Here is an 11,869-nt window from a genome sequence, read left to right on the forward strand (position 1 = left end):
CTCCCGCCGGATGTGCGTCACCGGCCCTGCGTGCAGCCACCCGCGGCCGTAACTGGAAGTCGAAACAAAACAAGCAGCTGAGGTGGTGGCGGCGGCGCCGGGACGGGGGAGGGGCGCGCCGGAACCGGAACCGACCTGACGCCGGAACCGGAACCGAGAGCGGGTTGCCAAGGCCCGAAGAGGGCTGGCGGCGGCGGCGGCCTCGCTCGGTGAGTGGGGCTGGCGGCTGCTCGCCTGTCGCGCCGGAGCGGGGAGGCCGCAACGCGGGCCCGGGGCGGCCTGTTCAAGGTCACGGGCCGTCCAGTCTCCACCCCTCGAGTCCGGCGGCCTGCTGGGCCCACTACTGCAGGCTGGGTTGTTACACTCAGCCTGTGGCCGGCCGGCCGTCTCCGAGAGGGCTGGCGGCGAGTGAGGGCGGCTTTCTGGAGGAGGTGGTGGTGGGCCCGGGGTTCGGAGGCTGGAACTGGGTCGCAGCCCGGCTGGGGCGCTAGTCTGTGGTCAGTAACCCGGCGCGGCCGGATTAGGCTACCTTGGGTCTCTAGGCAGCCCCTTTCCCTCCTCAACGTCCCAAGAGGATAGGGGAGGGACGCGACCTTCAGCTGGGGCATGGGAGCAAAGAGGCGGAGGATGTCCATCTCTCGACTCTGGATCTGTCGTGATTGGAGATCCAGCCCACCAGTCCCACATCAGACCCGTAGAAGAATCTCTTTCCGCCCCCGACATTTCCCCCCACTCACCCCCACACACACACTCACACTGGGGAACACAGACTGGTCACTATCTGCCCTGCCACTGTCTCAGGCCGTGCTGGGGGCTGCCAGGGATCCTGGATACACACCTTCTTCATCCCCACCCTCATCTTAGTTTTGAGAACTTTATATTGGGTGGAGAAACAGCCCAGAATCCCCTTGTGGGTCTGTGGGAAAGTGGGTAGAAGTCTCTGGCTCAGAGCTGATGAGGGGGCGGACCTGAGAAGGAAGGGGATAACGTCTGTTTCAGTCTCTACCTCAGGGCGCCTTGAGGTGAGGATATTGCTGAAAGGGAAGTGTGACATCTGAATACCCTTTTCACCTTAGCTTTTGCAAGACCCTCTCTGCATAGGACAGCAGCTGGAGAGCAGAATCTCTTCAGACATAGGGAAAAAAGAAAACAAAAGCAAGCAGTGCATAGAACCAGGTTCAGAGAAGGGTGGAAACTGTCATGTGGCAGGTGGGGCACCTTAACCTGAAGACCGTGCCTGGGCAGTGGTAGCACCTGGGCTGGGCCTGTTTTCAGCTACAATGCCCGGGCCTCCTGCTGTTTAATTGTCTGTCTCCTCCTTTCCTGGCTTCCTCCTCCACCTCCTACTTCTTGGGTGGTGACTAAGCAGCCAGTGAGAGTGAAGGAAAAGTGAGCACCCTGTTCAGAGCGCCAGCCCTGTGGGCTGGAGCCATGGCTCGTCTCCAGATTGATGAAGGAGCCTGGTCCCAGGCCATGGCTGCCCTGACCTGGCTCCTCCTCAGTGAGGCTTCTTTCTCTGTGGGTCTGTGCGGCAGCGTCTAGGAGGCTCAGCCAGAAGTGGTTGCTCCTACGTGCATTATTTAGTCCCCCTTAGGAATCGTCTGAGAGTAGCCAGGGCTGCCTCAGGTATTGGAGAGACACTGCTCTGGAGGGTTAGAAATGTCCTAGGTTGCCGAGCCCTGGGTGTAACCAGGGAGCAAACTCCGGCCCTTGGTAGTGATCACTGGTCCCCTTCTCGTTAGGCTGTCTGTTCCTTGCTGGAGAATTTGTCCACAAAGAGTTGCCAAGATAGCTGGGCCAGGAAGAAAGCGTCGTAGCCCTGACCCAGACGTCGTTGCCGACCCCGGGGCACTCTGGCTGTCGACCAAGCGGCTCAAGATGTCTGGTGGGGCCAGCGCTACAGGCCCAAGGAGAGGGCCCCCAGGACTGGAGGAGGCAACCAGTAAGAAAAAGCAGAAGGATCGAGCAAACCAGGAGAGCAAAGACGGCGATCCTAGGAGAGGTGGGAGTGGCATTCCTGGAGCCTTTGTGGCCTTCTCCTCCTCCCTTCCTATTGAGCATACACATGGGGGGTTGGGAGATGACTCTTTTTGTTCTTCCTTCCATCCTCATCTGATGCTGAGAGATGGATCAGTGGCAGGCTGGGTACAGCATCAGCTTTCAAGTTTGTAGTACTTGACCGAAGTCCTCAACATGGTGTTTGATGGGGTGTTCGAGTCTCGGAGGCTACCTGTCTATCTTCGTTTCCCTGTTCTTTCCTTTGTTGTCAGGGTCAGCATTCACTCCTCGGGAGGAGCAGACCAAAGAGGGTGAGTAAAGAATAGGCCTTTTGGATGCTAGAGTGCTTTGGTTGGTGGGAGAGTGGTGGTGGGCGCTGTGGGGGTATAGCCCTTGTCTAGAGCAGTTCCATTAGGGCTGGTGTCTGGTACCTGCTGATCCTCACCAGAAGCTCACCGAGACCCTCACAATCTTTTGGTCACTCCCTGTATAGACTTAGGGCTCGATTGGAGGCAGAGTGCTGATGAGGTGATTGTCAAGCTGCGCGTGGGAACCGGTCCCCTGCGGCTGGAGGAAGTTGACGCTGCTTTCACAGACACGGACTGTGTGCTGCGGCTCCCAGGTACGTCCTTCTGCTCCGAGGCCAGCAGTGTATGTGAGCCCCTTGATATCCCCTGCCCCAGCTGACTCCTCCACTCTGTTGCCAGATGGTCGGCAGTGGGGTGGTGTTTTCTATGCCGAGATAGAGAGTTCTTGCACCAAAGTGCAGGCTCGCAAAGGTGGCCTCCTGCAGCTGTCACTGCCCAAGAAGGTGCCTCTGCTTACGTGGCCCTCTCTGCTGGTAAGTCCCAGAGTGGTGGGAGGGGAGAGGCAGGGATCCCCAGTGTAGTTGACAGAGCCTGACTGCTGTATCTCTGGCAGAAGAAACCTCTAGGGACCCAGGAGTTGGTGCCAGGGTTGCGGTGCCAGGAGAATGGGCAGGAGCCATCTCCCGTTGCCCTGGAGCCAGGCCCTGAGCCCCGGCGGGCTAAGCAGGAGGCCCGCAACCAGAAGCGGGCCCAGGGCCGTGGTGAGGTAGGCGCTGGGGCTGGTCCTGGGGCCCAGGCAGGGCCCAGCGCCAAGAGGGCCGTGCATCTCCGCAGAGGGCCAGAGGGGGAAGGGCCCAGAGATGGCCCTGGGCCTCGGGGTGATGCCCCCCAATTCCTGGCTGAGCCGGCCACCCAGGTGAGAGTGGGGTGCCTGCTTGGGGATTGGGAGGTGAGGGGGGAAGGGTGTGGACTCCAGTGGAGAGGGAGCCGCCCGCCAGACCCAAGGCTGATCTTGCCCATGATCTCGCCATGAATAGGCTGAGGCTGAGGAACAGCTCCGTGTACCACCACTGACCCCCCAGACCTGCCTCCTGGGCTCAGAGGAGAATCTAGCACTTTTGACAGGAAAGAAGGCAGCAGCCCCCAGGAGCGACCCAGTGTCCCCTACCGTGGCTCGGAGCAGAGACCCTGAGAAGGACGATTGTTCCAAGGAGGAGATGGCAGTGGCCACAGATGCTGCGGCCTTGGTGGATGGTAAAGGTGGGGCTGGGGTTGGGCAGGCCGAGCTCGAGCTGCAAGGTGGGTGGGTGAGTGGGTGGGCAGGGAGTAGAATAGGAACAGGCTGGAACTTGTCCTGGGTGGCATTGAGCTGTGGTCTCAATATAGAGCCCGAGTCCACGGTGAACCTGGCATTTGTCAAGAATGATTCGTACGAGAAGGGGCCGGACTCAGTGGTGGTGCACGTGTATGTGAAGGAAATCCACAGGGACACCTCTCGAGTGCTCTTCCGTGAGCAGGACTTCACGCTTATCTTCCAGACCAGGTGGGTGGGTGGGCAGACCTGGGGCAGACAGTGTGCTTCAGGCAGGGCAGTGTGTCTCACGCTCTTTCTCCTGCCCTGCCCCTGCAGGGACGGAAACTTCCTGAGACTGCATCCGGGCTGTGGACCCCACACCATCTTCCGTTGGCAGGTGAAGCTCAGGTGGGTGGTGCCCAGCCCCGCCCCTCTGCCTGTCCTGCTGCCCTGCAGTCCATGTCCCTGGGCCGTCTGGCCACCGGAGGCCCTGAGTGCAGCCTTCCCCTGCAGGAACCTGATCGAGCCCGAGCAGTGCACCTTCTGCTTCACGGCCTCGCGCATCGACATCTGCCTCCGCAAGCGGCAGAGCCAGCGCTGGGGGGGCCTGGAGGCCCCGGCTGCACGAGGTCTGCCCACGAGCTCCTTTCATTGCCTGGTCCTTGGGACTCGGACCCCCACCCCCTGCCACATGCTGCTAACCACCAGCCCCCCATTCCCCCTTTTTAAGGTGCAGTGGGTGGTGCAAAGGTCGCCGTGCCGACAGGTCCATCCCCCCTGGATTCAGCCCCACCGGGAGGTACACCCCATCCCTTGACAGGCCAGGAGGAAGCCCGGGCCGTGGAGAAGGAGAAACCCAAGGCTCGATCTGAGGACACAGGCCTCGATGGGGTGGCCACCCGCACCCCCGTGGAGCATGTAGCCCCAAAGTCAGAGCCACACCTGGCGTCGGTGAGAATCTCGGGGTGCAGAGGGCCAGGGCTGGAGGCTGGAGAGCTCAGGGCTGCTCTCTCATGCTTCTCTTGCTCCCACAGCCCAAGCCCACATGTATGGTGCCTCCAATGCCCCACAGCCCGGTGAGTGGAGACAGCGTGGAGGAAGAAGAGGAGGAAGAGAAGAAGGTGTGTCTGCCAGGCTTCACCGGCCTCGTCAACTTAGGCAACACCTGCTTCATGAACAGTGTCATTCAGTCTCTGTCCAACACGCGGGAGCTGCGGGACTTCTTCCATGGTGAGAGCAGCACCTGGAGCCCAGGGACGGGGGACACCTGCCCCCGCTCACATCTCTGCTGGGCTGCTGTCCCTAGACCGCTCCTTCGAGGCTGAGATCAACTACAACAACCCGCTGGGGACTGGTGGGCGTCTGGCCATCGGCTTTGCTGTGCTGCTCCGGGCGCTGTGGAAGGGCACCCACCATGCCTTCCAGCCCTCCAAGTTGAAGGTGATCTGTGGCCACTCCTGGAGAGGGTGGGGAGGGCCAGCCAGCCGGTGCTGGGGCTCTGGGCTCACACCTTGCCCATGTATCCAGGCCATCGTGGCGAGCAAGGCCAGCCAGTTCACAGGCTACGCCCAGCACGATGCCCAGGAGTTCATGGCTTTCCTGCTGGATGGGCTGCACGAGGACTTGAACCGCATTCAGAATAAGCCCTACACGGAGACTGTGGACTCAGATGGGCGGCCTGATGAGGTCAGAGTTGGGGGCAGCGGTGCGCCTGTGTCCCCCCGTCCCGGCCCCCGGATCTCCTCGGCCCTCACCACTCTGCTTCTCAGGTGGTGGCTGAGGAAGCCTGGCAGCGGCACAAGATGAGGAACGACTCTTTCATCGTGGACCTGTTTCAGGGCCAGTACAAGTCGAAGCTGGTGTGCCCCGTGTGTGCAAAGGTGTGACGGGCTCCCTAGAAAAAAAGGCACCCCCTCGCTTGTCCTGGTTAGCCTACTCAGAATGGGCTCAGAGGCGCGGGTACCTTTAGGTGCTGCAGAGCACAGTTTGGGCAGAGAAGCTCGGGCGAGGCCTGAGGCCCTGTGGGCTGCAGAGGTCAGGCTGCAAGGGCTTCCTAACTGAGGGGAAAGCGCTCTTTGGGTGACCTGAGATGGAGTGGGGTATGGGAAAAATTGGAAAGGCACATGGGAGGGGCCTGGCGGAGCAGGCTTCCAGTGTCAGAAACAGGGATCCTTCTCTCCTACCGGTTCTCCTGGTCTGTCCAACATACTCAGCCTGAGGCTGGGCGGTGAGGCCCGAGAGCCATCCCCGGGCTTGGATCGGGCGCTCTGGGCACCAGCAGCCTGCCCCTCCACTCCCTGTGCGGCCACCCAGTGGCACCTGTGCATTTGCAGGTCTCCATCACTTTTGACCCGTTCCTGTACCTGCCAGTGCCCTTGCCCCAGAAGCAAAAGGTTCTCCCTGTCTTCTATTTCGCCCGGGAGCCCCACAGCAAGCCCATCAAGGTGAGAACTTGGCCTGTACTTCCGGGCTATGGCCTTAGACCCTGGCCTCCCTCCCCGACGGACACTCTCCTCTTGTCACCACAGTTTCTGGTGAGCGTCAGCAAAGAGAACTCCAGTGCGAGCGAAGTGTTGGACTCCCTATCTCAGAGTGTCCATGTGAAGCCTGAGAACCTGCGTCTGGCTGAGGTGTGTCTGTCCTTCCCTGCCCCTTCTGCACAGGGATGTGTGTCTGTGTTCACAGCACACAGATAACGTGTGTGCAGTTGTTAGCATCTGTATGTGTCCACGCAGATGTGCATGTGACTGCACAGACAGGTGGGATGCTGCCAGATGAGGCGTGGTTGAAACCAGGCACTTGGGCGATGCACATGAGGTTCCCTCAGTTCCCTGCCATCATCTGAATATATTCCCCCTCTTGGTGGTGGCCCCCAGCTGCTCTTCTTTAGATAAGGACCTTGGGCCACAGGACTAGCCGTCCACCAGCTCTGGTTCTTCTGCATTGTGCTTCTCCCTCCTGTTTTCCCCGATCTGTGTGCTGCTGCCTGGCAGTGTCCTGTTCCTCACCGGGGTAGAGGTTGGGGCACACTTCTTGGAAGGTGGCCCCTCCAGAGTAACCACGTTGCAGTCTCCACAGGGCCCACTGGGGTGACAGCAGGGTTGAGGCCCTTGGTGTGGAGAGCTGGTACGGTTCATAGCTGTCCCAATCCTGATCTTACATCCTCTGTATGCACCAGGCTCCTTACTCTATTGGGCACTGAGGCTGCTGCCAGTGGAGGCGTATATTTCTTACCCCTGACAAGTCCCCAGTGACCCAAGATCAAGGCCAGATCTTGTGGTTTGGAGCAGGGCTAGGGGAAGTGCTCGTCCTCACATCGGATCTGTGTGTTCTCTATCCCCAGGTGATTAAGAATCGCTTCCACCGTGTGTTCCTGCCCTCCCACTCACTGGACACCGTGTCCCCGTCCGACACACTCCTCTGCTTCGAGTTGCTGTCCCCAGAGTTGGCCAAGGAGAGGGTGGTGGTGCTAGAGGTACAACAGGTGAGTAGGGGCCACCCCGCTGACCCAGGGTCCTGGGGGGGGCGGGGATGGCCTGCCTGCCCCGCCTGCCCTCGCTGAGCCAGGCCACCCACCCCAGCGCCCCCAGGTGCCCAGCATCCCCATCTCCAAGTGTGCAGCCTGCCAGCGGAAGCAGCAGTCAGAGGACGAGAAGCTGAAGCGCTGTACCCGGTGCTACCGCGTGGGCTACTGCAACCAGTGAGGACTCCCGTGTTGCCCCGTCCCTGCTCCTGCTTCCACCTGCCACCTTCCCTCTTCACGTAAAGCCTGGGTGTCTTAAGTCCTCTACCTGTCCCCATCTGCTGCCACTCTCCCAGACCCCTGGGGAAGCTGGGCTGGCCCTGGTGCAGAGGTAGGGCTGAAGCCCCCTTCTTCCCTCCACTTTCCTTCCAGGCTCTGTCAGAAAACCCACTGGCCTGACCACAAGGGCCTCTGCCGCCCCGAGAACATTGGCTACCCCTTCCTGGTCAGTGTCCCCGCCTCGCGCCTCACCTACGCCCGTCTTGCTCAGCTGCTAGAGGGCTATGCCCGGTAAGTGCCCAGGACCTGGGTTAAGGCGGGGTGGAAGGCAGAGGTGCCAGCCATGCTGGTCTGGATTCTTACTGGCTTTTGCGGCCTGTCGCCAGGTACTCTGTGAGTGTGTTCCAGCCGCCCTTCCAGCCCGGCCGCATGGCCTTGGAGTCCCAGGGCCCTGGCTGCACCACGCTACTCTCCACTAGCTCCCTGGAGGCCGGGGACAGTGACAGGGACCCCATTCAGCCACCAGAGCTCCAGTTGGTGACCCCTGTGGCTGAGGGGGACACTGGGGCCTCCCGGGCATGGGCATCCCCTGATCGGGGCCCTGTGCCCAGCACCAGCGGCATTTCTTCTGAGATGGTGGCCAGTGGGCCTGTTGAAGTTGGCGCCTTGACTGTTGGTGAGAGGGTGTCCCGGCCTGAAGGTAAAAGTCTGCTGAAAGGCTCTGGGGTAGGGAAGGTAGGGGAGAGCTGGGTCAGGCCCTGGTAGACAGGAGAGCTCCGATTATCGTGTCCTTTCTCAGCTGCTGTGCCCGGGTACCAACACCCAAGTGAAGCCCTGAGTGCCCACACTCCACAGTTCTTCATCTACAGAATTGATGCGTCCAACCGAGAGCAGCGGCTAGAGGACAAAGGTTGAGGCCGGCAGGCGGGGGAGCCCTGGTGTGGATTGGGCCGGCGGCTCCCCACAGCAGTGTGACTCCCCTCCCTGCCCGTTTCCAGGAGACGTCCCACTGGACCTGGGAGACGACTGCAGCCTGGCCCTGGTCTGGCGCAACAACGAGCGCCTGCAGGAGTTCGTGCTGGTGGCCTCCAAGGAGCTGGAGTGCGCCGAGGACCCTGGGTCTGCCGGTGAGGCTGCCCGTGCCGGCCACTTCACGCTGGACCAGTGCCTCAACCTCTTCACACGGCCGGAGGTGTTGGCACCCGAGGAGGCTTGGTGAGGCCAGGGTGGCCGGCAGGTGGGGGGCGAGGGCGCCAGGCGCTCTGCCACCCCTGACCGTGCCCCATCCCCGCTCAGGTACTGCCCGCAGTGCAAACAGCACCGCGAGGCCTCCAAGCAGCTGCTGCTGTGGCGCCTGCCCAACGTGCTCATCGTGCAGCTCAAGCGCTTCTCCTTCCGCAGCTTCATCTGGCGTGACAAGATCAACGACCTGGTGGAGTTTCCCGTCCGGTGAGCCAGGGCCCTGCTGCCTGCAGTCAGGGCTGGTGGTGGCGGCGGGGAGGGACACCTGCTGACTGGCTGACCACTCTCGGGCCGGCCCCGCAGGAACCTGGACCTGGGCAAGTTCTGTATCGGTCAGAAAGAGGAGCAGCTGCCCAGCTACGACCTGTACGCCGTCATCAACCACTACGGGGGCATGATCGGCGGCCACTACACCGCCTGCGCACGCCTGCCCAATGACCGCAGCAGCCAGCGCAGCGACGTGGGTGAGGGCACACGCGCCGACAGGACGGACGGGAGGGGCGGTGGCGCAGGCCCTGTTCACACTCTCCCCGCCTTGCCGTAGGCTGGCGCCTGTTCGACGACAGCACGGTGACAACGGTAGACGAGAGCCAGGTGGTGACGCGTTATGCCTATGTCCTCTTCTACCGCCGGCGGAACTCTCCCGTGGAGAGGCCCCCCCGGGCAGGTCACTCTGAGCACCACCCTGATCTGGGCCCTGCAGCTGAGTCAGCTGCCAGCCAGGTGAGGCACGGGGAGGCTTCACAGGCTAGGGGGGCCCAACTCGCAGATGTTGGGGGGCGGCGCATAGAGCACAGCTTCTTCTCCTTCAGCCCCTAAAGCCCTGGCTTTTTAAGCCACAGATGGGGTTCCCTCACATTGCAGCCTTAGCCAGAGCCATTACCGGCTGTAGGGACACTCACAGAGGCACATACACACCAACACGTGGCCAGGGGCGTGTGCATCAAATACAGGCCAGGAGCTGCTACAGACTTGACCGGGCTGTGAATGGACTGTACCCAGCACTCCCAGCTTTCCCTCTGCTGCTCCCCACACGCTAGCCCACAGACCCTCCCTTATGACTGTCCCCGAGTTCTGACATGCACTCAGGCCAGGGCTGCGCCAGCAGTCCATAGCCTTGTGTGGCCGTCCCCCTCTCTGAGGTGGGCATCTGTTCCTGCTGGGCCTTCAGGATCTTCTGTCTCTTGCTGACGTGGGTCCCAGGCCTGGTTGGTGGGCACAGCCCCAACTCTTTCCTGGACTAGTCTCCTCCTGGCGCTGCTCTCCCTTCAGCCCTCTATGCGCAGACTCTGAGACTGTGATCAGGATCTGCACATAGGTGGGAGGGAGCCAGGAGATGACTCTGGGCTTGGCAGTTATGTCCTCCATGAGCCAGTCTCCTCTGTGGGGAGCCTGGGCTAAAACACTGACCGGCTAGCCCCCAACACTAACTGCACCCCAACGGGAAGCTGCATGTCCACTGGGGGGTGTCCTGAGGCCACAGTGCCTTCAGAGTTCACCTGTCACGGTTGGTGCTCTGTCTCAACAACCCAGCGAGTGACCCACTTGGCTCCTGCCTGCCCTCTGTGCCGCCTGACCTGGGATGTAGGGGGTTAGCGCCAGTTATCTTGGGTGGGACTGTTGTGGCCAGGGGTCTTAGGGACACTGGGTCTCCCTCCCCACTCACCCCTGCCCTGGGCGCTGATGGCCGTTTCCGCACACCGTAGGCTTCCCGGATTTGGCAGGAGCTGGAGGCCGAGGAGGAGCCGGTACCCGAGGGGCCTGCACCTCTGGGTCCCTGGGGGCCCCAAGACTGGGTGGGCCCCCCGCCACGTGGCCCTACCACACCAGACGAGGGCTGTCTCCGATACTTTGTTCTGGGCACCGTGGCAGCTTTGGTGGCCCTTGTGCTCAACGTGTTCTATCCTCTGGTATCCCATAGCCCTTGGAGATGAGCTCACCGGCAGGCAGCTGCTGTGAGCTGGTCCACCTACCTTCCCCACCAGGCCATGCCTGCCTCTGTGGTGGGGACTGACTTGGGGCTCAGTGGGTGCCTCTGAGGGGACAGGGTGGGGACTGTGGCTCTTGCAGGGGCAGAGCATCCCAGGGTGGGTATCCCTTCCAGCCGTCTGTCCGTTTGTCCTGCTGCTCCTACCCTTGACCTAGGGCTTAGCCCTACTCAAGCAGCTTCTTGTATTTAAAGTGTTAATAAAGCGAGACTGTTCAGGCCCGATCTCGTCTCTCTGTCTCAACGCCGCTGCTGTCTGCGCCTGCCTTGGGGCCCTCCCCTGGGTGCCAGGGCTCAAAGCCAGCACCCCCGGGATGCCAGGCGGCATACTGGGCAGCCCCCAACCCCTGTCCTCATATTCTGTTGCAGGGACTAGGCCCTGGCCAGGCCCCCGAGGTGGCCCCCACGCGGACAGCCCCTGAACGCTTCGCCCCCCCTGTGGACCGCCCAGCCCCCACCTACAGCAACATGGAGGAGGTCGATTAGCAGGTCCCTGGCTGGTGGGGGGACTGGGTTTGTGGGATCCCCCCCAGAGGGCCAGCGCTTTGCCGCTTCTCCTTCTCTAACCTAGAGGACACTGGCTTCGTCAATGGGGAGTTGGGGGGATGATTTGAGGGTGGAAGCCTCACAGGTTGGGACCTCTTGTCACCTTGACCCACCCCCCCACCCCAACCAGTGGGCCTTGGCTTCTCCAGCCACCCCCAGTGCTGCGTGGTTTGATTCTCAGTTGTACCTTCGGTTCTTTCTCACTCGCATTATAAACGTTATAATTTTATTCTAAAAAACTGTAATTTTTTTTTTGGCATTTTGGAAGTGATTGCTGCTGTTTAAATATATTTTAAAAATAAATGACAAATAAGCAGACTTAGTCACTGTGATACACTAGGTCCTGTGGCCACCTCCCCTTTGCAGCATCTGTGTGTGAGAGAGAGTGAGTGAGTGAGTGTGTGTCAAAGATCCTGTAAAGTGCTCTGGTCTGAGGAAAGATGATGAGGTTCCAGTTCAGGCCCTTTGGATCATAAAGCCAAGCCCCCAGTGCCAGCAGATGTTTGGGGCCTGACTTCTGCCCTTTGATTCCACTGATTCTGAGTCCTGCCTGGAGGCAGCTATGGTTGGCAACATCAGTACCTCAGACCCAAGAGGTGGACTCTACCCCATGAAACTCCAGAAGCTGACAGCATGGAATAAAAGGTGTAGGCACTGGGGCTGACAAACAGATAGCAGGTCAGGAAGGACTTATTGGGGAACAGGAAGGACATGTGGGTGGAGGGCAGTCCCTCCTTTTCTCAGGTATTTCT

General features: G+C 60.9%; 1 protein-coding gene across 14 annotated transcripts; it reads left to right on the forward strand.

Annotated features, from left to right (window-relative positions):
* Positions 1 to 22: 22 nt before the first annotated feature.
* USP19 (ubiquitin specific peptidase 19) lies at positions 23 to 11,435 on the forward strand. Of its 14 annotated transcripts, none has more exons than XM_019984157.2 (27): positions 23 to 209; positions 1,743 to 2,002; positions 2,271 to 2,309; positions 2,492 to 2,620; positions 2,706 to 2,839; positions 2,920 to 3,222; positions 3,344 to 3,566; positions 3,693 to 3,849; positions 3,937 to 4,008; positions 4,114 to 4,229; positions 4,331 to 4,551; positions 4,635 to 4,830; positions 4,907 to 5,040; positions 5,128 to 5,286; positions 5,370 to 5,480; positions 5,934 to 6,044; positions 6,129 to 6,230; positions 6,944 to 7,084; positions 7,182 to 7,300; positions 7,496 to 7,633; positions 7,729 to 8,042; positions 8,142 to 8,252; positions 8,341 to 8,557; positions 8,639 to 8,791; positions 8,888 to 9,048; positions 9,129 to 9,307; positions 10,291 to 10,796. In XM_019984157.2, the coding sequence occupies exons 2-27, from the start codon at positions 1,879 to 1,881 to the stop codon at positions 10,516 to 10,518; spliced, it is 4,092 nt and encodes a 1,363-aa protein (XP_019839716.2). In that variant the 5' UTR covers positions 23 to 209; positions 1,743 to 1,878; the 3' UTR covers positions 10,519 to 10,796. The 14 variants fall into 14 exon arrangements, with proteins under 14 accessions (XP_019839716.2, XP_019839720.2, XP_019839722.2 ...); XM_019984161.2 differs by having other exon boundaries at positions 4,337 to 4,551; XM_019984163.2 differs by having other exon boundaries at positions 3,344 to 3,560; positions 4,337 to 4,551.
* The last annotated feature ends 434 nt before the right edge of the window (positions 11,436 to 11,869 follow it).

Source organism: Bos indicus, chromosome 22, assembly GCF_029378745.1.
Source record: "Bos indicus isolate NIAB-ARS_2022 breed Sahiwal x Tharparkar chromosome 22, NIAB-ARS_B.indTharparkar_mat_pri_1.0, whole genome shotgun sequence".
Classification (NCBI taxonomy): Eukaryota; Metazoa; Chordata; class Mammalia; order Artiodactyla; family Bovidae; genus Bos; species Bos indicus.